At 40.2% G+C, this 25,990-nt stretch overlaps 1 protein-coding gene across 1 annotated transcript in view; it reads right to left on the bottom strand.

The window, feature by feature from the left end:
* Positions 1–22,669, bottom strand: part of MYH15 (myosin heavy chain 15) — a 145,074-nt gene extending 122,405 nt beyond the window's left edge. Inside the window, exons 1-10 of the mRNA XM_049628137.1 lie at positions 22,582–22,669; positions 18,411–18,517; positions 14,526–14,669; positions 12,685–12,841; positions 12,018–12,045; positions 10,630–10,723; positions 9,237–9,251; positions 8,773–8,865; positions 5,966–6,029; positions 5,780–5,875 (exon numbers count right to left, since the gene is read on the bottom strand). Of these exons, the coding sequence (XP_049484094.1) occupies positions 5,780–5,875; positions 5,966–6,029; positions 8,773–8,865; positions 9,237–9,251; positions 10,630–10,723; positions 12,018–12,045; positions 12,685–12,841; positions 14,526–14,669; positions 18,411–18,517; positions 22,582–22,669 (886 nt within the window). The remainder of the gene's footprint in view (positions 1–5,779; positions 5,876–5,965; positions 6,030–8,772; positions 8,866–9,236; positions 9,252–10,629; positions 10,724–12,017; positions 12,046–12,684; positions 12,842–14,525; positions 14,670–18,410; positions 18,518–22,581) is intronic.
* Positions 22,670–25,990: the final 3,321 nt, after the last annotated feature.

Below are 25,990 nucleotides of genomic sequence, written 5' to 3' on the forward strand. Positions count from 1 at the left end.
GGGAAGGGAAATAAAAATTAAAATAAAAACAGAGAGGGAGGCAAACCATAAGAGACTCTTAACTATAGAGAACAAACTGAGCGTTGCTGGAGGGGAGAAGGGTGGGGGAATGGGTTAAATGAATGAGGGGCATTAAGAAGGGAACTTGTTGGGATGAGAACTAGGTTTCATATATAAGTGATGGATCACTGGGTCCTACCCCTGAACTCAATACTATACTGTATGTTAACTAACTTGAATTTAAATAAAATCTTGAAAGAAAAAAAAAAAAGTCTACAGGAGGTCACCACAAGATAGATGCAAGGACTGAGCCCCAGGGCACTCTAAAGTCACAGGCCAGATGAAAAAGAGAGACCCACAAAGAAATACCCAGAGATTTAGGAGAGGAACAAGGGAGGGTGGTGTACTAGAAGCCAAGAGGAGAGATTTTCAAGGAGGAATGGGTAATCAGTGGTGTCAAATATTGTCATAACTCTAAAGGTCAAAAAATCTCTATACATTCTTTTTACAAGGCTCATTTGTAGTTTTAGTGATGACTCGAACCTATGTTTTCTGAGTTCCAGACCTAGAATTCCAACTTCCTACTAGACATTTCAGTGCAGGTGGCCATAAGTAGCTCAAACCCAACCCTATCAAAACCGAATCCAGGGTATTTACCATGCCTGCCCTGAAGCTATGCCTCTTCTGTGGTTCATTATGCTGGTGAATGCAAGGCCGTAGCCAGGCCAGACACCAAGGGGCCTTAAAATCTTGTCCTCTCACCTCCTTTACAGCCAAATACAGACATCATTTCCATGTCTTTCCAATCAAAGTATCTGCTTACTCTTCTTTCTCTAGAATAGGTGTATGATATGGGAGGAGGTAAGGATACAAAAATAACATGGTCCTCTCCCTGTAGGAGGCTACAGGAATCACACACCTAACCAGTGCTATCACACACCCACTTTTTAGTGTGGGGGATGTTTCAGTTGGATGTTTCAATTTACATAAAAAAACAAAAAAACAAAAAACAAAAAGAACCTACCTTCTAAAATTGTTTTGCCAAGAATTACCTTTTAGACCATTCTGAATTGTAACAATTCATATACTTTTCATTTTACACTCATACTGATTAAATTTTTTTAATGTTTATTTATTTTTGCGAGAGACAGAGACAGAATGTGAGTGGGTTAGGGGCAGAAGAGAGAGGGAGACACAGAACCCGAAGCAGGCTCCAGGCTCTGAGCTATCAGCACAGAGCCTGACGTGGGGCTCGAACTCAGGAACTGTGAGATCATGACCTGAGCTGAAGTCAGACGCTCAACCGACTGAGCCACCCAGGCGCCCCTACACTAATACTTATTAGGTTATTTTTGATCATTTTCATTTTGGTTGTGATGACCAAAGGTGCTATATTTGACATTATTTTCTCTATGTTGAATATAGGAAAATAGAAACCTGGAAAGCCCCATGACTTGCCCAGGACACAATTAATAGTATATTGAATTTAAAACACAGTCTCTAGTATTTTTTTAAATTTTATTTGAGAGAAAGAGAGAGAGCTGGGGGAGGGGCAGAGAGGGAGGAAGACAGAGAATCCTAAGCATGCTCCCTGCTCAGCACAGAGCCTGATGTGGGGCTCTATCCCACGACCCTGGGATTATGACCCGAGCTGAAATCAAGAGTCGGATGCTCAACCAACTGAGCCACCCAAGTGCCCCTAGTCTCTAGTATTTCTGTTAGGCTAAGCCACCTACCTACTCGAACTTGTGTTTGTAACTATAATCATAATTCCTTTCCTCCTTTGCATAGACAGAAGGAGGGTCTTGCTTCCAGATACACTTCTGGAAGTTATAAAGGATACTTAATGGGCTTTTGCTTTATCTCACTAACCAGAAATATGGCTGATGCATTGGCCTAATCATCTGGAGCAGATATAGTCACAATGAAGTGGTGGCTCTAAAAAATGTACAAACTAAATGCCTGAGTGTTTGAGGAACTCCGAAAGGCCTTTAGCTCAAAACATCTTCCCCCCTGGGCCTTATCAAAATTTGTTTTCAAGGAGCAATTAATTTTAATTGGGGTGAGGCTTGAAGTTACCTTGGAATATCATGTTAACAGAGATTCCTTTATTTAATTAATTTCATTTCTACCAAGAGAAATGGCCAAGAGAGAATGGAAAAAAAGCAAACAGTGAATACATTTTTGTGAGGCACTTATTAGGGCCAGGAAGACTATCTAGGCCACTAAAGGCCCACACACAAGATTGTTGACCAGGCTGTGGGCATGTGGAGAATGGGGGAGATTTTCAGGAGGGCTGGAGAGAGCACAGACAGGGGGCACGAGAGGATGCTAAAAGTCAACTGCTTCACAACCACAAAATGTGCCGGTGTCATTTCTAGATGTCTCTCTTCAATAGCAGATTCAGAGAGCCCTTTAAGAGTGAGTATTTTATCATTCAAGGCTGTTTTCCATGTCATCTTGACATTAAATTTTACTTTTTGCATGGATGGCTGAATGCTCTCCAAGATTTAGCTGAGTTCACTATGAAAAGGAGCAAAACTAACCATTGGACAAAAAAAAAAAAACAAAAACAAAAACAAAAACAAAAAACACCTTAAAATCACAAAGTTCTGTAGCTAGTCCCTCTATGCCACATAAGTCATCATTACCAATTTCTCACACTGCCATGTACCTCTGAAGAGGTTGTACACTGCCCAGCTCCAGAAAGAATCATTCGCATAGTCTACAGCTTGAATAGCATTCTCTAGAGTTAGGCCAGGCACCACCACCACACGCACATCTTGTTCCTCCTAACAACCAGTGGGGAGAAAAGGGAGTAAAGATATGAGACTAGTTCAAGAGAGACATAATGGGTAAAAGGAGTACAACTTAATATGCTCCGGACTAGGAGGTCCAGATGCTGACACTTTCTTCCCCCAGATGCATTCAGGCCACTAGTAGATGGATCAGGCACACCTCTTGGCAACTTCCACACTGCCTTACTGCCACATACTAAAGTGAGCACTTAGAGCAGTAAGCAAAATGTTAGGGATTCCAAGAGACAAGGTCATGTTTCTGACCTTTCACCCTAGAGTTTCTACACTAGTTGAATAGCAAGAATGGGTACGATAAATGAATAGAAAAAAATAGTAAAGGAGAGAAGAAAAAATAGGAAGGTGTATGCAGCACCAATCTATACAGTTGGTATTAAGAATTAAGGAATTTCAAGGGGCCGTGTCTAAAGGGACTAAGAAAGTGAGTTTTAGCCATGGCTTGAACAAGGGTGAGCCTAAACTGAAAGGGAGTAAAGGCATGTTCCAGACCATGTAGAGACTAATTGGGGCCTGACTTTGGGGTAACCCATCACCCCATTTCCTAGGCTTCTTCAGTGGGTGGCCAGCCTCTTGACTGATTTTCCATACCCAGTTCTTCTATAATAGTTCTATAATAGGAAATTTGGACATTATCCTTATGTTGCTAAGATGTGTTCTCCTGTATCAATTCTTGGGAGATCTTTCTGAAGATCTCCTTTGGCAAACATGAATAAAAAGAGTTCAAATTTTAAAATGTCCCAAATAATGACCAGTGGTGAGAACAAGTGGACTGACAATACCCAATATGGACCACCAGATGTCAGCCTTTGTACACTAATCAATCTCTGCAGCCCCCAAAGACTCCACAAGATCAATGAATTCAAGATAAGCATGCTTTTTCCATAGCAGCCCAGAGCCCTCAGATGGTTCTATTAGTAAACAGCTCCCCAAGCCTTGCAGTCACTGCTGGTACTTACATTGGACCCTCTGTGTCACATACCCTGCACAGCATAGAAATTTGTGCCAAGAATGTTAGATTTGGCAGGGCTAATCAAAGGGAGATTAAAAAAAAATCTGTTCAAGGTTAGGTGGAGGGAAAGTGAGAAGAATAGTTGCTGCTTTCATATCACCTATTGTGCCTGTGGCAAATTTTCCAGTTTGCAGATATTTCCCCATTCAGTAAGAGCTCTTTGAAGTTGAAGGCCATGTGGTCAAAACACAGCCAAGTGTATGATTAGTATACTTAATCTAGGATAACAGGCTGGGGGGATTGTTCTCCATCAATTTGCTCGCCTGGATCTTCTATCTCATCCCACATCCATTCCTGTGGGAGCATCATTGTCCTCAGTGGTTTACCTCATATGCAAGACCTTTGCAATCCAATCAATTTGTCATTCTCCCCATCCAATGACTTCCCATAGCACCTAAAATTCACTATAAACTCTGCCAAAGCCTGTAAGACGCTGCTTGATCTGGCCCTGCCCATCTCCCCCTTTGTTACCTTCTCTCCACCACCTGCAAGGGACATTTTGCTATTTCAAGAGTAAACCAAATTCATTCCTGCCTCAGCGTCTTTGCATTTACTGTTCCCTCTTCCTGGAACTTTATTCCTGGACATCTAGCCTACTTGCTTGCTTATTCATACTATGGTCTGTGAAAATATTGCCTTCTCAGAGAGATCTTGCCTGACCATTCTATCTAAAATATAACCACATACCCCCACCAAGTCCAAATTCACTCTGTCCCCTCACCCTACGTTTTTTGTAGACCTACCACTCTCTAAAATTATATATTTCTTTGTTTACTTTCTTATTACTTGTCTTCCATACTAGAATGTAAGCTCACAAGGGCAGAGACCTGTCTTATTTCTTCTCCAACACCCATGCTTAAGCAACAGTGCCTGGTGCACACACAGCAGCCCTACAATAAGTATTTGTTGAATGAATACATGAAGTTCATTCTCTTACCACACAAGTTACTTCTTCATTTCTGTTCATGGCACTACCTTTATCCTTGTCAAATTATAAAACTTGGGAGGATTTTTGACTCCTCACTTTCCCTCATTCCTGCAGTCATTGCTAAGACCTGTCTATTCCTCTATGAATCCACTTCCTTTTCTCCCATTCCCACTGACACTGCCTTCAACAATACCTTGTCATCTCACAGCAGGGCTGCTATAGTCACTTCCGTCTAGGATCTCCACCTTCCATCCCTCTTGCCCACCACACCAGCTTCATTGTCCCTGCCTTCAACAAATCATGACCTCCTATTACCCTCCCCCTATAACACACATGTAGATGCATGCACATACACATGCCCTCCCAACTCCTTGAGTTCAGAAACCATCAGAATAAAATCTCCACTATTCCTATAACAGATCCTTTCCTTCAGTCAACCGGGTCTCTCTGCTGCATGATCTTGCCCTACCCTTTCCTGTCACTGTACCCACTGTTCCTCCCATAGGAAATATCCTCCACTCACTCTGGTTAAATCCCCTTCCCATCCTTTATATACCAACCCAAAGCCTCCCTTCTTTATAAAACTCCCATTGTCCACTACGCACCATAGTGGTGACTCCCACTTCTGGCCTCCTGTCTATACCACTCATGTGGTTCTAATCTTCTAATCATTGAAGGCCTTAAATTATTTAATATTCTTACACACATCTCTCTCTCTCTCTCTCTCTCATGCACGTGTGTACACACACACACACACGCACACATTCATTTATGCCTGCTGGGCATCCTACCCACTTCCAAACACTACTACATAGGGGGGGGAAAGGGCTAACATTTACTCTCTAGCCATATAAAAGTATAGAACATTGGTTTTATGATTGGCTTAATAATTATTTACCTTATAGGATGAATAAGCTGAGTTCTAAAGAGGCTAAGAGACTTATTAAGCAATCCTTTCCCAGGTCTGTAATCTGACTTCTGTCTTTTGTTTTAGTATGTCCCTAAGCTCCAGAATAATGCACTCACCATGAAGTTCTTTTTTTCCAGACAGAATTTGATAGAATATGTGGTAGTTTCTCTCTCCAGGCTGCTGGAAAATCACTCGGGATTTTTCGAACAAATCTGCAGGATGAGAAAAGGATAAAGATTCATACTTAGGTGTTCTTGCAAAACTTAGAAGAAAAGTAATCAAATAGTATAGTGGCTACTCACAAATATCGATGTCTGCAGATGACAGCTTGCCTCTGGCACAAAAGTGCATCCTGATGAATTTGCCCTAGGTGGACACAAAACACGGTCTCCTACTGAAACATTCCGAACAGTTGCAATGGTTTTATTACACACATTCCTCTCAAACTGACTACTTCCCCAAAGTTAAAAGAAAAATGCAACATGGGTCTGAGATGACACCACTTAATGCTAGGAGCAAGCCAGAATGACACCAGGATTGGCAGTGGTCCTGGATTCTAGTCTCAGATCTGCCGACTTCTAGCTGTGTATTTTTGTGGGTGTTCTTGAATCATCTCTGGGCCTCCGTGTTCTGATCTGAAAATGAGAAAACTATTCTCCAAACTATTCTCTATTGCTCCATGCAGCAAACTCTTTCATTTATTCAGCAAACATTTGTTGAGCACCTACTATGACCCAGGAAACCTGCTAGGCCATGGACATACCATGTTAGAAAAACAGGTGTGGTCCTTACTCTTCTAGATTCTAAGTGTAAGCAGCTAATGCAATGGCATTAACACAGAAACATTTGGTGAGTCTTGAATCAAGAAGAAAAGTCAGTTGTGCAGGAGTTCAGTGAGTAAAAGGAGTCTGACAGGTAGACAGTCACCAGGCACCATATCAGTAAGCCATGTGGGCCAGAGGAAGGAGTAAGATTTAATTTTATGTGTGCTCAGAAGATACTGGGAGATTTTAAGCAGAAAAAATGATGTGATCACATTTATGTTTTAAAAATACTACTTTGGCATAAATAACAGTTGGGGCTCCTTCCTTTCTTCTCATGAAAAGCCATAGGACAGGATCCAATGGTACAGAAAGGCTGCCCAGAGGTGACAGATCCAATGTCAGAAGCCACAAGCAGCTAAGGAGACACTCAGTGGGGGATGCCTGGGTGGCTCAGTCAGTTAAGTATCCTACTTCGGCTCAGGTCATGATCTCACTGCTCATGGGTTGGAGTCTGCGTCGGGCTCTGTGGAGCCCAGAGCCTGGAGCCTGCTTCAGATTCTGTGTCTCCCTCTCTCTTTGCCCCTCTCCCGCTTGTGCTCTGTCTCTATCTCCCCCAAATAAATAAACATTAAAAATAATAATAAAAAAAATAAGATGAAGCATCAGTGGCAGCTAGATCTTGCAGGATGGGGATGATAGTGCTGGGCAGAAGGCCAGCTGGTGGAGGTCATCCATTTAAAGAGGGAGTCCGAGCAGGATAGCAGCTGGGCAAGGGAAGGAGAGTGGCTACAAGCACTGGGATTGAGCCACTAAGTTAACAAATGTAGGGCAATGGGAACCACACACACACACACACACACACACACACAAAAGTACACACATATATGTGCATTTATACACATACATTTATGTATACATACATATATACACAGTATTAATTGAAATCATTTAACCTGAGTTTCTTAATTTTTGGACCCCTTTTTCTCTTTCCTTTTTCCTTCTCCCTTCCTTTCCTTCTACCTTCTATTCATCCATCTTTGTAGATTTTGCTTCTCTATTTTTTCTTCTATCCTTCCAACTTTTTTCTCACTCTTGTTCCTTTTCTTTCTTTTTTTTCCCTTAAATGTTTATTTATTTTGACATATAGAGAGAGCAAGCACCAGCATGGGGAGAGAGGGAGAGAGAGACAGAGAAGAGAGAGAGAGAATCCCAAGCCAGCTCCACACTATCAGTGCAGAGCCTGACTCAGGGCTTGATCTCACAACAGTGAGATCATGACCTGAGCCAAAATCAAGAGTCAGATGCTTAACCAAGTGAACCACCCAGGCACCCCTCTTGTTCTTTTTCAATTGCTTTCTTTCCTTCTCATTTATCTTTATTTCTACTTGTTGTTTTTTCCTTTCTTCCTTTTACTTTTTCCTGTCTTATGTTCTTTTATCTTCTTTTCCTTTCCCTCTGTTTCCCTCTGTTCCTTCCTTTTCCCCTCTTCTTTTCCAGCTTTTTTTCACATTTCAGCAGAAAACGCTTTCACATTCTAATCAATCCCAAATCTAGCAGTTGTTTTATGGACCGATATTAGCACCTGCTATGCAGCCAGACATTACAAGCAGATGTAAGCACAGGCAGGGCAGTGCTAAGGCCCTGGATGGAAACTAGCCAAATCAGCATGAGGTGTTATGTAATTGTGCCCAAAGATTCAAACAGGAAGCCTTCTGCAAATTTCCTTGTAAATTATAGAGTGGCTCCCTGCCACTCATTTTTGGCATAAAATGGATTTGTGAAACTAGGGTTGGAAATCCAAATTCTTTCTCTATCCTGGGGCTGCAAGCTATCAAAAGCTATTTTAAAAAATGTTGTCTCCCAACAAAAAAATTCCCCGTGGAAAATATACAGAGGTAGGGGAGCCATAGCAAGAGTAGAAACAATAATTATACTAAGTGAATTAGGAAGTGCTTACTAAATCGATTTGTTATAAGGAGTATAGGAAATTATGAAAGAGAAAGTACTTTCAAATCTGTGAAATGTAATAAAATATAAAGCGTCATTGGAATTTGCTGGGTAAGCTTCCCTACTGGGAGTGGAAAGGAATTTGAAATTATTAAATATTTTCTTCCTAAAACTGACCAAATAGAAGCTCCTCAGGTTGCACATTTGTATGTAGTTTTAATTTCTTAATGATGAAACTGATCTCTTTCTTTTTCAAAGACTCTAACAATATTATAAACTTTAATCAAAGACCTCTTTGGTGTTCCAGAAATTTTTTTACACCTATGTGCTAAGACATGAATTTTATCATTTGTTTCAAAATTAAAGACTCTGATATGATGCTTAATCATGCTACTTACAAAACGAGAGGAGTTGTCATTTCTAAGGGTTTTGGCATTTCCAAATGCTTCCAAGATAGGATTCACTTCACGGATTTGATCTTCTAAAGTCCCCTGAGATGCAGGTATGAGAAATAAAACAGATAAAATTTTCAGCAAAATTCTGTAATGTGATAAACCCTCCATTCCTAGGCCAGACCCAATTCTTGTTTTGATAACCAGTAGCTAAAAGCCATTTCCAGATTTGGTTATACAATGTTACTTTGGGATGGGAACTCAGAAAAATAGATGTATGAGAAAATGTCTTAATATACAATGCCTCTGTGAATATATGTGGGAGCTCATTTATTTGAAATGCTTCTCTTTTGGTTGGCATTGGCCTAAGTGGGAAAAGAACATAGAGATCTATATCCTATTTCCAAGCAAGTTTCATTCCTTATATTTTCCCCATTGTTAATCTCCATCTCTTCCCATCTAATTCTCACACCTGGGAATTTATCCTAAGATAACAGAACAGAATCTTGGCATTATTAAATTGATTTTTACCTTGCTACTATTCCTAAGTAATCTAGCAGTCCATGCCAAGCAGTGACTTGTGACATAAAGAGATATAGATATTTAATTGGTTAGGAGAAGGGGAAGGACTATCTTAGCCTAGAAATAACAGCATGAACAAAAATCAAAACTCAGTACAGAAAGATTAAAGATTTTATAAAAACCAGAAACCTAGTTCTTATGGTCCTGTTAACAATGTATGTTAACTATGTAACCAACCATGTAGTTTATAGTATTTAGGCATTTATAAATTGATAAATACTATGTCCCTTCTAAGTATTATGGGTCTACTATCCTTTAAATAAGTAAGGGGCTATTTAAGCAAAGATTTTCATAGAAGTGTTATGTATTATGTAATGTGTTATATATTATCATAAGGCTCAATGGCTCCACCAAACAAACTCACACCAAACAATCTAAAATGCACACAAAAATGAAGTAATATCTAGTGAATAACAGAGTTCAATGACACCTAAAGAAATCAATCAAATTCAGAAATGTGGGGGTTGGTAAAGAAACTTTTTATGGTTTGAAAATTGGACCAGTTTGTTATTTTGATATACTTCTTATTTGCAAAACAGCAGGATGGATCCAGAATTGAATTGAAAAGGCAAAATAACAATGCCAGACATAGAAAGATAAGAGGCTCTAACAGCTCAATAACTCATTGATTTTGAGTCCCACTCAGAATTATCTAATTTTATTTTGCGTACCAATTCTCATGGTCTAGTTACCCTCAAATTATTATGAAACTCATCAACATGTTAATGGAGCTTAACAAAACAAGCTAAATTAAAAATCACCAAAGATAAAATTAATTAAATAGAGAGGGAAGGTAAATAGAACCTGGAATATGATTAAAGTTGAGGGTATGTCCACCAGGCATTTGAGATCTGATCCAGGGGATAGTGGTAAAGGAAGCAGACTTTTACTGGTGCATATCTGTGGGAGTTTGACATTTCATGATAGCTAAAGGAATTCAGAAATATCAAAAGTAGCCATTCAAGGCACTGATGACCCTAGCCTTTAGGGAAGATGGCTTAGATCTTAAAAGTAATTCTCAGAGGGTTCAATCAACAAAGACTAAACCCTTGAAGCAAGTCTAAAACAAATTATGTAATTTTATATTTGGGAGTTATTGGTTTGAAGCACTTAATAATCCTCTCAAGAGGCAAAGATAGGGGAAAAAGACTTTTCTAAAATTTTCTAATTGTTCTGTGGTTCTTGTCTCCTCTTTTCTCCCCCAAAGTAATCAAGGCAGAGCTTCCATGATCAGCAGATAGGACCACTTCATCTTTCCTGCCAAGATATATGAACACTTACCAGCTTTTCCCTAGATTCACGCATGGTTCCTATGGTGGCAAAATACTGGATAATATGTTTGGTGTTCACAGTCTTTCCAGCACCAGATTCTCCTCTGTGATTGAAAATTCAATGACACAGTTAACTGGTTCAGAATACAGATGCAGTGAAAGTTAAATATATTTTTCCCAAGAAGGGACATTTCTATGGAAAAAATGGAACTTAAGAGAAAACTTTAAAGAGATGTAGATATTTAATTGGTTGGGAGAAGGGGAAGGACTATCTCAGGCTCTAAAAACAGCACGAACAAAAATCAAAACTCAGTACAGAAAGATTAAAGATTTTATAAAAACCAGAAGCCTGTTCCTCATGCTCCTGTTAACAAAGAGCCGAAGAGCACCTCTATTAATTAAAGACTGGTCTCCTCATTACCAACTGTTCAAGGGATTTTTACATATTGAGGCTATCAGATGGCTAGGTCCAACCCCCTCCCTAAGAAGAGGGCCTACCAATCATTCCATCTGGCAGTTGGGTTTTAGACTTCCCTTTTACCTTTGATAACCAGTTAACTTTGTAATGTGGGAAGAAAACACAGTGGTGATAGCTTCATCACTCAAAGCATCATAGGATCAAGGTCTGCCTTTATCTGTATGAAACTCCAGGAAATAGTCTATCTTCTCTGCAAAAGGCTGAACACTAACTACCCATCTAGCTGCAAGATTCTGAGACTGTTATTCTTCTCAGGATGACTAGAGCCAATGGAGAGCCCAACACACAAGGTGACAACATCATTGCATAGGAAGACTAACAACTTTAACATTTCACTGCCTCTTAGGTCTTAGCCTCTCCCCTCAGCCACCATGCTGACAGTCTACCTGGCCAATCAATGCTCTTCTCATCAAAATTAACATACAATGTGGTATCACTGAAGTATTTTTCCTTCCATTTTTCCTCCAAGTTTCACCATCTCTTAGTTCCTACTACTTAATATACCTTGGTCTGCTCAATCTGACTGCCCAGATAATAGCAGATTATATGTTCTGTGGTCATACCCATTGGACTTTCATTCTCTCTGTCCAATTAGCCAGTCCAAAGACCTTTGAAAATGCTTATATGGACAGGGAGTTCTCCAAGAAGATGACTAAAATCAGCTTGTGTACTAGGAGTTCTAAAAGATCTACTAAAATGGTGGAAGCAGTCTAGCTAGTACCAATTTTAGAGTAATCACTGACTAAAATGTTATGACAATTTCCTGAGTATCTTATTCTTGCCTAGAATGTATTCTGTATCTAAAGAGCAAACAATTCAAATACAGTGAATTTATGTTTTATTCCCAGTGAAAGGTAGGTGTCTGTTTCCATTGAAACTCTCACGGCTGGCCAAAAAGAAGAGGCAAGGCAAACACTTACGTCAAAAGTACAGACTGATTCTCTCGAGCTACAAAAGAAAAGAAAATGTCAGAACATTCTTTTGCCAGAGCTTCTACGTATTGGCAAACTTATTCAAAATTTCCTTGGTTGCAGTTTGAAGTCAGACACAAGGGAAAGGATTTGCTCTCAGTTGGAAAAAAAATACCATTTAAATAGTACAGAGTAAAATAGATTTTTCCCTTGCCCCTATATATGCCAGTCATAAGAACATACAAATCTCAGGCCTATTCTCTTGCTCCAAATACAAATGATAACTGACTAATGGTTGACATTTTTGCCATTTTAAGCCTTTTAAGAAGCATGGTGCTACAATAGCTACAGAGAAACTTCTTTGTGCCAGAAAGTCTAGCAGGAGCTTTATGTAATAAAAGCTGCCATCTACAGGGGGCTTACTCTGGGCCAGCCACTGGGATGAGCACTTTCAATGCATTATCTCACTTAATTTGACGTGTGAGCTAATCGTCTCCAGAACCCTAGGAGGCAGGCTCTATTTTGCCCATGTTTTATCCAAAAGAAACAGAGGCTTCAAGTGATTAGGTAACTGTAAAGGCCACACTCTGTTCACAATGCCTACGTGACTCTTAGTGACACGGAGAGAAAGTAGATCAGATATTTTTACCTTTCATTTTGTAGGGCAGCCACTTACTGTGAAGCATATCCTGAAAGGCATTATCGGCAACAGCGAAGATGTGAGGGGGAGCTTCTGATCGCCTCTTCCCTTTGTAGGCAGCCATGACTTCTTTCTGATACACTGGAAGCCACTTGTAAGGGTTTATGCTCACACAGAAGAGACCTGAATATGTCTGAGGAAAAATCAGAGAAGATTTCAGAAAACAGGTTAGAAATACTTCCAGGTTTGTCAGCTCTCTCACTGCCAGATAATATTTGCTGAAATATTTACTCATAAAGGAACTAAAAGGAGGAGAGCTTTTAGATTCTTACAGAGAGGGGACTATAACAGGAGGAGATAGAATCAGGTTAGAGTGGCAGCAGGACCTGGGGTTACCTCTTCCCAGGGAGATGCGCTAACTACTAACATGTCTGACACACACACCTTTTGAAGACAGAGAGCACGCCGTCAGTAGGCTGAGCAGCCATCAGGCATTTGAGGCCAGAAGGTGGCTTGTGTTTCAATAAGATCTGGAACCTGGTTTTTAAGGCACTGAGGGGGAGTAGTTCATTTGGGTCACTGAGTCACTATAATGGTTGAATTGTGACCCTAAAAAGATACATTCAGATCCTAATCCCCACAACCTGTGAATGCGATCTTATTTGGAAAAAGGATCTTTGCAGGTATAATTAAGTTAGGGATCTCAAGATGATAATGTGGGTGGGCCTTAAATCCAATGGCTGGTGTCTTTATAAGACACACAGAGAGTAGATACGGACACACAGAAGAGACAGTGATGTGAAGACAGAGGCAGAGACTGGAGTGGTATGGCCACAAGGAATGCCAGCAGCCACTAGAAGCTGGAAGGGGTAAGGAATGATTCTCCCCTAGAGACTCCAAAGGGAGCATGACCCTGTTGGTTTGATTTGATTTTGGACTTCTTGTCTCTAGAACTGTGACATAATAAACTTCTGTTGTTTTAAGCCAACTGGTTTGTAATAATTTTGTTACAGCATCCAAGGAAACTAATATAGTCATGTAATTACAGCTTCCAAGGGTAACTAATATAGTCATGTAGTAAATCAAAGTGCCAAGGAGCAAGTTGACTACATTTCATGGCTTCTATAGCAATGGATCCCATATGCCACCATTTTGGCCCAATCTACTGAGTGCTGCTTCTGTTGAAAGGGTTCTGAGTAAATCAAAGAATTTGAGCAACCATCGCCAATTTAATGATGATGAAAAAATCATTCTACTTACTGAGCCCAAACGAGGTGACAGGCACTGCACTGTCTGTTTTACATTCTCTTATTTAATCCTCCAGGCTACCTTGGAGAGTCAAGCATTCTTATCCCATTTTACAGATAAGGTGACCTCAAGAAGTTAAGAAACTTAAAGACTAGTAAGTGACAAAACTAGCATTCGGACAAAACTAGCATTTGGCTCTAAGCCTTATGCCTTTACTCTAGCTTGACAACCTAGGGAAAGGGATATGAATGTTGACAAATTAAAATTGGGGAAATGTTAAGATCCCTTTCCAGTGGGCATTCCTCAAGAATTATTCCCATGTGAGTCACCTGGGTGGCCCAGTCAGTTAAGCGTCTGACTTCGGCTCAGGTCATGATCTCTTAGTTCTTCAGTTTGAGTCCTACCTACTCTCTGCTGTCAGTGCAGAGCCTGTTTCAGATCCTCTGTCTCCCTCTCTCTCTGCCCCTCCCCTGCATACATGTTCTGTCTCTCAAAAATAAATAAAAACATTTAAAAAATTATCCCCATGTGAGTATGCTTAATTTCAAGGTAAGTGCTTATCCAAAAGAGGGCTGAGACATTGCCAATATGAGTGCCAACATATTTCACAGTAAAGCATATATACATACATAGATCATCCAATGGTCATAGCGCCTCTTCAGGGTATGCAGCACAGATGCTTCATTGAGATGAATCAGCATTGCCACATCTTCAATCATTTCAAACTTTGGGGGATTCATCTGCTGAACTTCGTCCTCCTTGACACTCAGATTCTGCAGAGAAGAGAAAAATATAATATGTATTTTCCTATTTTATGTTCCTTCATTTTGCCATGCATTGGAAAGAATCTTTAAAGAGTCGAGAAAAAGATGCCTCTTGAGAGGATGGGGCCATAAGTTTAACCCACCCTAATGAAAGAAACAGGAGTTTCTCCTGCCCACGATCACTCCTTGCCTGAAGATGAAGTTTAACAAAGTTTTTGTTGAATCAAAATATTCTATCTTGCAGAGCTCTAATCCTATGGCTCCTTACTGACTCTGGTTGCCTCTGAGAGCACACACATCATATTGCATATGATTTGGCACCTCTCTTAATGTTTAGGTTTCGAAGAAGGAATTTGGATAGAAAGATTGAGGAGGCAGATGAATCCTTCCAGACTTTGTTCAAGACCTATCCTCTTCCTCAAACCTTTCCCCACTCCCTTAGCTCATTTTTAAAAAAATCTTTTACCATATAAACAACCTGTACTATACTGACACTAACTCTTGTGTATGTTTTAATAATTAACTGTGTTAGACTATTTCTCATCTAGATTATAAACACTTGAAGAAGGAGTTTTGATGTTTTCTTTTATAATTACTAAAACATCTATTATAATGTGATATATAATGTGATGTGACATGGTAGGTACTCAATAAATATTGATCTCCTGATGAAAATGGATGTATTGCAACCAAATAGTTGTCTAGAGTTGCTCTCAAAGTTTCCTAACACCATCTCTTACAGCCCTTTTCTTTGCTTAAAAAACATTGGTATCAACTGATGACTCCATTTAATCCCAGTTGGTGATGGCTTCTTCTCACATTCTCCATAATCTTGATCAAATTCCTACCCAAAGTCTGCTTCAGCATTGTTCCAATAGTAATCCCTTTTGTTCTGAATCCTTTTAATTTCCATATTTCAAGGACTCCTTTTCTGTAGAACATAACCAGGTTCTCTTGCATCTTTAAATATCTCCCCTTAGCTCTGATTCTATTATTCTCTCTTCTTTCATTGCCAACTTTCTTCTATAAGTATTATTCTACACTCACTGGCTTTGTTGCCTCTGTTAATATTACAAAGACTGTTCATATGGTTATGAAAAGTGTGGTTACTTCTAACATCAGGAGGAAGAAGGCTGGAGCTAGGGAGATAGAGTAGGAATGGGTAAATGGTACCATCATCACATGGTGGAAGGACAAACAGGACAAAGCAAACCCCTTTAGACTCTTCTCTCTACATCATTAACTTATTGCTTTCATGCTCTTCTTCCTACGATTTCTTTTGAAAATCATAATTATAGCCATATTATATTTACAAATCACCTTAAATACTGTGGAAAGGCCACAGTTTTGGAACATATGCTCAGACAAGAAAGCCTCTCATTTGGAAGCCTAATAAAATAGGGTTGGACTCCATCAAGAAAGTGAAAAGACAACACTGGGAGAAAATCTTTGCAAATCATATATCTGATAAGGGACTTGTATCCAGAATATATAAAGAACTCTTAAAATGCAACAAAAAAAGCAACAAACCAATTAAAAATGGGCAAAAGTTTGATTAGACATTTCTCCAAGGATACACAAATGGCCAATCAGCACGTGAAAAGATGCTCAATATCATTTAGTGATTAGGGAAATACAAATAAAATCACACTCAAATACCACTTCACACCCATTAGAATGGCTATAATCTAAAAGATAATAATATGTGTCAGTGAGAATGTAGAGAAGTTACAACCCTTGCGTATTGCTGCAGGAATATAAAATGATGCAGCCACTTTGGAAGACATTTTGGAAGTTCTTCAAAATGTCAAATATAGGAGGTACCATATGACCCAGCAATTCTCGTAGGTATATACACAAGAGAAATTAATACATCCACATAAAAACTTGCATGTGTGCGTTCATGGTGGCATTATTCTTAATAGCCAAAACATGTAAACAACCTAAATGTCTATCAACTGGTGAATGAACAAATGTGGTGTGTCCATACTATGGAATATTATTCAACTATAAGAAGGAATAAAGTATTGATATATCTTACAACATGAATGAACTCCAAAACTATTATACTAAGTGAAAGAAGCCAGACACAAAAGGTCATATGTTGTATGATCCCATTTATCTGAAATTCCAGAATAGGCATATCTGTAGAGAGATAACACAGATCAGAGGGGACAAAAGGGAGTGACTGCTAATGGGTACAAGATTTCTTTTGGGGATAATGAAAATATTCTAAAATTAGATTACAGTGATTGTTGCATAATTCTTTAAATATACTAAAAACTGAATTGCACACTTTAAAGAGGTGAACTATATGATATGTAAATTATATCTCAATTAAGTTGTTTTTAAAAAATTGTCATAAACAATGATGGAAAAGAGACATTCAAATCTACTTTCTCTCTTTTAATAAGAGATAGTCCCAAGGCTGAAGGACCCCTCTGTTTCCTTATTTAGGACATTCTCAATTTTTTCCTGGCCACCAATGTATGTTCCTGCTGATAATGCCCAAGTTTTTCCCTTAATTACATTAATCATATAAAATCTAGCTATTCTGGGATTTTTAAGGTCCAGATACTGCCAAAAAGACCTATTAAGACACCATACATAGTAATTTATAAGTAGCCTCCAGAATTTTACAACTCAAATGGCAATGCTTTAGATTATAAATTGCCCAGATGCAAAGATAAAGGCGCAAAAAAGGAGGAACTTTCTTGGTAAGGGTTACTTCTGTTTGTTATGGAGTTGAGCCAGAATCGGAAGGAGATTGGAGACAATATGGGCAAGGAATCATCTATAAAATCTACCAGGAATTGTTCATTCGAGTCAGACCAACAATAGGGCCCAGTTCACCACCATGGGAATGGCAGGTAACCTGAGTTCAGTAATGTGGGTGAAGGTCCTGAGAATGGACTGTCTGCTGCCCTGGTGACAGGGAGAAGGGTTTGAAGGCCATTACACATTTACTTCACATGCCCTCCATGACACCTTACAGACTAGCTTATGCCCAACACTTGCCCTACTAACCTCTTTCAAAGGTCATAAGTGACCTCCTAATTCTGAAACTCTTTTCCCAAGGCCTTAATTGCCTTTTCTAATATTTGGCATTATTGACCATGCCTCATCTCTTGGCTTCTCTGGCACTGTGCTATTCTTAGTCAAATTATCCCTCTCTTTCTCAATCCTATGAACAAAACTTGCTTCATAGTTTTTTAGGTCATTATTCACTGCAAGGGGCACCTTTTGAAAACAACAAAACTTGAAATATTGATGAAAGAAGTGGAATTGTGAATTCTAGGGTCCATGATCTTTACCACCTGGCAATTGTTTTACTCTGATTTACTCAGTGTTTGTCATTGAATCTTTGATAGGAAGTGGAGCAGCTTCTCAAAGACGTATGAAATTTCCAAACGTGTATCTGGGGCATCTCCTACCCCAGGTTTTTTGTTTTTGTTTTGTTTTGTTTTGTTTTGTTTGAGAGAGCACACGTGCACAAGTGGAGGAGGGACAGAAAGAGAGAGAGAATCCCAAGAAAGCTCCACACTCAGTGCAGAGCCCAACTCGGGGCTCAATCTCAAGACCCTGGGATCATAACCTGAGTCGAAATCAAAAGATGCTCAACCAACTGAGCCACCAAGGCGCCCCTCCTACACTAGGTTTCTAATTAAACTATTAGAGAAAGGACATATTTAGTTATTTGATTAAATGGAGAACTTAGTTATCCCTGAGATGAAAGAAAGATCCCTTTACCTTTCCATCTGTCGTCTCAACGATTATTTTGCCATCATTTTCACTCCCTTTAACCTCAGCCTCAACATATGCATTTCTGCCATCGCGAATCCAGCATTTCTTTTTTCCTACAGAGGAAGAAAAAAGATTATAACCATAGTATTTGTACAAAATATACATTGGGCACTTTTGTACTGATAGATATGATCTCATTTCTGCTAGTTCTGCTTGGTGACTTGGAATCACCAATACAGGAAATTGCAGAGTTAGATAAAATCATCAAAGCTCATCCTGAAGATAGCCCCGCACACTGACTCTGTAGGAACAAGAAACACTTGAGCAAGCTGAGGCTGGGAACATCACAGACCATTTTGCTACAAGACAATTACTGGCCAACACCTTATAAGCCATTCTTCCCAACCCTAACACTTACCTCTCACTCACAGTCTCAGGTCCTGAGTGGTTGTCTTGGTGCCTTACCCTTCCCAGCTCCCCTCCAAAACACTTCACTCAGAAAGGTCTGGTTACAACTAAGTGAAAATTAGGTTAGTGGCCATTTCTGTCTTTCTGGCTTTCTTTAGACCTTATTTTTAATATTGGAATAAAAGCCTGCTATGAAAATTACATGGTAGAATTAGAGATGTGGGATTAAGAGAAGAGAATGTGGGTTATTTTTGCCATACAGCATAGCAGCTTCATATTATTTCCCACTATATATTGTTTTTCTCTCCTTGGCCTCCTCACTTCCACGCCCCACTCCTAAGTAAAGCAGCCCTCCACAATGCGATTAACCAATAAGAAGCTTCGGGTAAAATGAAACACTCTTACAACACCTGAGACAGCTTCTTTGGGCCTCACTTAGATGCTTCTCAGGTTCTCTCCCACCTGAGACAGATAGCCAGGGACGATGAATAAGAAAACTACTTTTAAGGGAAAGCGAGTCTTACCAGAAGCTCATGGAAGTCCCAAGTCACAGATCCTCAAGTAGATAGGGGGGAAGGGAGAGGAGAGCATTTGGCTGAAAGAGGGAAAATCCGAACTCATGAATAGGGGGAGCCCCATTACAACCATGGCATGGGTGGGTCTTGCCAACTCCAACACTACCACCACCCCAACACATGAAACAAAAGTTAGGAGGCCTCATTGGTGCTGGACAGGCAGCCCTCACCAGAGGCTCTCCCCAGAGGTGGACAGTAGGACTTGGGGACAGTGTGAGGTGAGGTGAGGGAGCATTCGCCCTTCCTTCCACCGTGTTTGTCTCTGCAAAGAATTTTCTTGCACACTTTCTTGCTGTCCCAGTCTTCACTGTTCTCCCTTCCCTGTTTCCTTAATTACAACCAATTCACCACTAGAATTGCTGGGCAAGAAGATTTTTATATTCCTATCAAACTGATTTTGCATTTGCTTCTACTTGTCATTTGTGTTTTAAATGCTGGTTTTGCATTATATTTATTATTTTGGTCTCTTTTTTACAAAAATGGATTTTGCTTTGTGTTATGTCTATGAAAAGAGGCATGTTTTCAAAAAGTACCTATTTTGCATAAATTTTGTGTGTTTAAGGTAAATAAATGCACTGCATTTTACACCAAATGTTATCACTTGAAAGAAACATGGATATACCTGGCAGGATTTCCACTTTTTTTTTTTTTTAATTTTAGAAAAAAACCTGAGAAAAGAGATCAAGAGAGTTGTCCATAGTCACATAGCTAATTAGTGGCAGTCATTAGAATAATGACTCTAGAAATTAAATCAATCACCCACCTCCTAAATCAGAGCTCTTCCATTATAGCATGCTTCCTGTCTCGCATATGCTTAGCTTTGTTCCTTCAATTTTTCTCTCAGGATTAGGTTCATCACCTGCCTCATGGTTAGCCCTTTCTTTTATCATTCCTGGAAATGGTGAGGGAGAATTTCTGGAAACCCTTACCTATCTGAGGGCCAGTCCCTAAGAGGGATGTTTTTGAAGATAAAGTAAAAGAACTCAATTTTTAAGTTTTAAGTTTTTTGCATTCATGAATAATTGCAGAGATGGAAATGCAAACAGCAATGGTTTTGAGTCAGGCCACCTGGATTTTAGTCTTGGCTTTGCTAGTAACAACTCTTTGGGCCTTAGTTTTCCCATCTGTAAACTCAGGAGGTTTGTCTATATGGTTTCATATATTTAGATGACTAAATATCTTTTCTAATATAAAGGCAATGTGCGTTTAATGGAGAAAACTGAAAAAGTAGAGAAACATAAAGAATTTTTTTAATCACCCATGGGGCTCCATGGGTTCGGTCAGAAGAACATGTGAGTCTTGATCTTGGATCATGAGTTCAAGTCCCACGTTGGGTGTAGAGATTACCAAAATAAATAAATAAATAAATTAATTAATTAATTAAAAAAACTGAAAAAAATGTCACTTATAATGGAACAACTCAGAGATAGTCACTATCATCTATCTGAAGCATTTCTTTCCAGTCTTTTTTCTATACTATTGATTAAGATTGTAGTAATACTATTTCAGTTTGGTAGCCATTCAAAATAGATTGTTTATGGGTTCTAACATAAAAATCATCTACATTTAGCTTTGGAATGGTGTTTGTGTTTATCTCTAAAAGCACACTTTCTCCCTGACACCCAGAAATTCTAGTTTTCCTTCCCAGGTCAGATAACAATGTATTGTGTTTGTTTTTCATGTTTATTGTCACAGTAGGTCCCCATGGAGGAAGGTAGGCAGGGCAAGTATCCAAGTATCATCATCCTATTTGACAGGTGAGGAAACAAAGGCTTAGTAAAGTGAAGTGATTTGCTCTAATTACATAGCTGGAGAGGGTCGAGGCCAGGGAATGTGAACCCAAGACTACTTGCCAAATACTCTGATCACACTGCTTCCATTTGGCCTGAGTTCAAAAAAGCAAACTCCATTGTCTACTCCCCCAGAAGGATGAAAATCTTTTGCTTACTCTCATCTTTTTTGCTGCTACTGCATTTCTATGAGGAAAACCATTTGGCCAATGAAAAATTAATGAAAAATTACTGCTATTTTTAAGTTATTTACAGTGCTAATTCTATTAAATGCATCATCCAATTATCTCTAATGTTTTGGCCTAATTTTTATTTTCTCACTTGGCACCACTGCGATCTTGTCCTTCATTATCTGACTACCTGTGATAAGCTTCCGCATGACCAGTTCTGACCTCAGGGATAGTTCTGTTACTGTATTTGATTTGATGGATTATAATTAGCTACTCTAAAATCCAATCATCGTAATGAAATCCGATGACTGGAAACTGGGAGCTGATCCAGGACTGGTCTATGATGGAAATATAATGTCCTACATAACTGGTTTGAATTGTAATTGGTCATCTTAAAGTCTAATGTTGACTAATTGTGGGTACTAGAACAACACTCAATCAGTATTTATATTACATTGTTGAATAATTTTGGAATTAAGATATGTAGGTGGCTTGATGCTAGATCACACTGTGAATCTGACTTGAAATCTCTAATTAGCTGAAATTCAGAAGATGACTATGCAGCCCAGCCACGTAAAAAAGGAGGGCGAAATGTGACATTTATTTAGAGATTTTAATGTAGAACTCAGCCTTTATCTTGAGGGTAAATCCTCATTAACCTTTGTCCTTGTCTGTAACTACCAAGAGATTATTCATCAGGGTGAGCAAGTCTCCCAATTATCTCTTATTGAGTGTTGGTTGAGTGACCTTGCTGACCTGGAAGATAAGCAGAGGGCAAAGTTCCAAGATTAGAAAAGTCTGAGGAGGGCCAGGGAAAACTTCCATTTCCCCTGCCTTCCCCAAAGCTTTTCCTTCCTTCTTCCTTGGAATGTATCAACCCTGCCCATGGTCAAAGTCCCAGGCCCCTGTCTGTTTTCACCCATACTAAGGGGTTTCTGAGAAAGGCTTTATCTGGCCCACCCCCAGGAGTGTCTGTGCTATCACAAAGAGAAAGGGAGTAAGCAGGGCTTGGGCTTGATCTGCCTCCCAGCTGTCCTCCTCTTCCTTGCAGACTCATCCCTACCCAGGCCACTTGGCTCCTTGCTTACTCATTCGAAGGTCCATAGAGGTGAATGTATCCCAAGCAAATAAGTTAGGTTCCAGGACGGATGACTCTTCTCAACCAATCAAGTATCTCAGCTGCCACCCAGAAGCAGTAAAATAAAGTGAAGACAGAGGCCACCACAAGTCTTACCATCAAAGACCACGGCCTGTAGCAAAAGCAGCTCAGCCTGGCTTCTTCTAAGGAAGGCTGCAGCCTCTCCAAGCTCCGACAGATCCATCCTTCTTCAAGTGATCCACCAAAACAGGCTTGGGCCTGAAAGAGAGCTACAAGGATTCACTCTGTAGAGAAGATAGGTGCAGGAAGAAATTGGTAGACATGGGGTACCAGGCACTAATCCAAGACACTATTCACTATAGACAGACTAAGAAGGGTTAAATCTTTTTAACTATGTCCACACCTCCTCTCTCTCTGCATGCCTCAAGTGTATGACAAAGCTGGACTCAAGAACATCTCACTGTAGTGAGGCCAACTTACCTGCCAGGCACAGGAAGCACAGTGCCTATCGTCCATGATGCTTTCAGGGACCCACAAAGGTAGCTGAATAATAATTTTGTTTAAAATCAGAATGAAGGAGAACCTGGGTGGCTCAGTCAGTTAAGTGTCCGACTTCAGCTCAGGTCATGATCTCACGGTTCCTGAGTTCAGGCCCCACGTTGGGCTCTGTGCTGACAGCTCAGAGCCTGGAGCCTGCTTCAGATGTCTCCCTCTTTCTCTGCCCCTCCCCTAGTCATGCTCTCTCTCTCAAAAATAAATAAACATTAACAAATTTTTAAAAATCAGAATGAAAACATAAGTATAATATTAATGATATACAATAATGAATCCATCCTGGGTTATATTAATTAGTCTTTATGCCAATGCAGTTGCAAAACCCTATTTTTAATACTTTTTGTGAAGGAAGACACCCACAAAGACAAAAGTGCTTGGGGCCCATGAAAGTCCACAATGCACCCCTGAACCACAAAGTCCTGATTGTGGCAGGTGGTAGAATGGGTCAGACTGAGAAACATCCAGTTGTGAACACTAGATGCCTTGACAGGAGTGGAGGAAAGGTTTCCAGTCTTCTAGGGGCATCCAGGAAGAGGGAGCACTGTAGCCAGATTACGGTGACAAAGGGGAGAAGTCATCCAGACTAGTGTTCAGCATTAGAGAGTACAGGAGTAACAATGTGAGTATCCCACAGAGATGAGTGTCTGGGAGCAGAGGGGACACAAAACTATATATGATAGGAAAAAATAGGATTGAGTAGGCAGAGAGGGAAAGAATAGGACCTGAGGTCCCTGGGTAGGGAAACACACATATTTTGGAACAATGTTAGGAGTGTCTGACCACGGCAAATCCCCTCAGGTGTAAGGTTCCCCTTAAGAATGTAACAGACACCACCCACTCCCCCTCAGGTTCCCCTCAGGAATTTGACAAAAGGCCTAAATATGGCCATGGGCCACCCCTCATACAATGTAAATGAGCCAATAAGGAATGGACCACCCAGAGCTATCAGGCCAATAAAAGTGGGACCTGAGAGGGAACAGGGAGGAAAGGAGGGCTATCCAAAACCTTATAAAACAAGGACCCTTGCCTATAGTCTTGGGTATTCTCTTTCAAAGTCCCCCTCTCTGTAAAGAAAGCTTTCCTACTATTCTTCTCTGGTCTTATACTCTAATGAACTTTTGCCTGTTGCTCATTTTGTGTCTATCTGTTTATTCTTCAAACCAGTGAGACAACAAACCCTGGGTTTTGAGGCAAAGAATCCTGCAACACTACTGGCCAACAGACATTTGGGAAGCAGCAGGGAAGCACAGGTTGGAGGTGGGAAGCAGGTTGCATGCTGAAGGCAATGAGTGGCTGTGGGTGGACCAGTTCATCAGCTCAGGTGAGGCAAGTGCTAGTCTTGGAAGGGCTGGTGGCTGGGCAAACTATCAGGGTTAATTTCAGTGTGTGTTCACTCTGTACCAAACACTTTACTTATTTTATCTTTAATCTTCACACTTTACATTTGATAACAAGGAGAAGAAATGAAATCTGGGCTATCATGATCCAAAATAAGAGGTCATTCCTTCTAATTGGACAAAAGAGTCTTAGGCTTTTCCTCTCCACTCAAGGTTGCACAGCAACTGTTATTTGCCCCATTTTACAGACAAGTAGGTAGAGCAGGACTTGCCACAGTTACTTAGCTCTGGTGCTGCTCTTGAGGACTGATCAGCACCATGGTCTACACCCTCCAGAAGAAACTAATCGCTTTCTATTTCACACATGGGTGACAATGAACAAACCCAATAAAATAATGCATTGCTGAACTTGATCTACTCTTTTTTGTGTGGTGGTTTGGGTGTGACCAGCAATAACACCTCTGGGATCTAAGGAATGTGATTTAAAGCTAAGACTAGTGGTCCAGGCTAGAGTCCATTTTATGTCTGCCAGAAAACAGGCATGTGACTTGTGGGAAATCACTTAACTCCCTCTAGGTTCAGTTTCCTCCCCTGCACAAGGCAAGGACTAGTCATAATCTGTGGATACATTTCTTGAGGTAGAGAGAAGAGAACTATGCAAGGGAAGCAATGAGCAAAAGCCCAGAAATGGGACTGAGGGTGAAATCTCCCAGGAGAAAAAGCTGAAACTGACCTTTCCACAGGTGAGCACTCAGACTAAGGATATGTAATGATAATAATAATAAACATTTGAATAGGTAGAAGGGAGCAAGAAAAAGGAAAGCTTAGAAAGCTAGGCAGAGAAATTTAGGAATAAACACTACAGGAAACATTGCAGACAGGGTGAGAATATGAAGGAAGCAGTATTTTAGGAAAATGGCTCTGGCAGCATATTCAGGGAGGGTTGGAACAGGGAGAAGCCGTAGTCAGGGAGACAAATTGCGGCTCCATATTTGTGAGGGGATTGGACTGAATCCTCCCCGCTCACTCTGTGTGGCTTCCTGATGGCTTGCACCCCATAGATAGAAGAGCTCAGGAAGTATATTGTGGCTATAGAAGATCTCCATAAATGTGTGTGTGTGTGTGTGTGTGTGTGTGTGTATGTGTGTGTGTGTGCACGCACTTCTGGAAAAGATACCTAAGGAACAGGCAGGAATGGGAACAGGATATGGGTGGGGGAAGGAGACAGTTACCTTTCACTTCCTACTTTTCTGGTCTATTTTAGTTTGTGGCATGTTCATGCATTTTCATAACAGATTTTTAAAAGTAGTTCTTATTATAACATCCAAGGATAAAAGATCACATCAAGACAGAGCACACAGCTGTGTAAATCTCTTTCCTAGTCTGGACCACTTTGCATATTTAAAGGTATACAAAGAACAGAAAGTGTCAAAAGCAGTACCAGATAGGAGAAAACTGAATGTGCCGAGAGCAGAGAGGCCCTGGCAACTCTTTGGAGGCAGGAAGCTGAGATCAAGACATGACCCACGTGAGCAAAGGAAGGATAGACTCTTCCTTCCCTCTTGGCCTCCTGTATACATCCGTTAACCCAATGCTCCAACTGTCCCCTGGGCCCGTTTACTATCAAGTTGCACACATGGCTTTAGAATTTG

Source organism: Panthera uncia, chromosome C2 (assembly GCF_023721935.1).
Source record: "Panthera uncia isolate 11264 chromosome C2, Puncia_PCG_1.0, whole genome shotgun sequence".
In the NCBI taxonomy this organism is placed as follows: domain Eukaryota; kingdom Metazoa; phylum Chordata; class Mammalia; order Carnivora; family Felidae; genus Panthera; species Panthera uncia.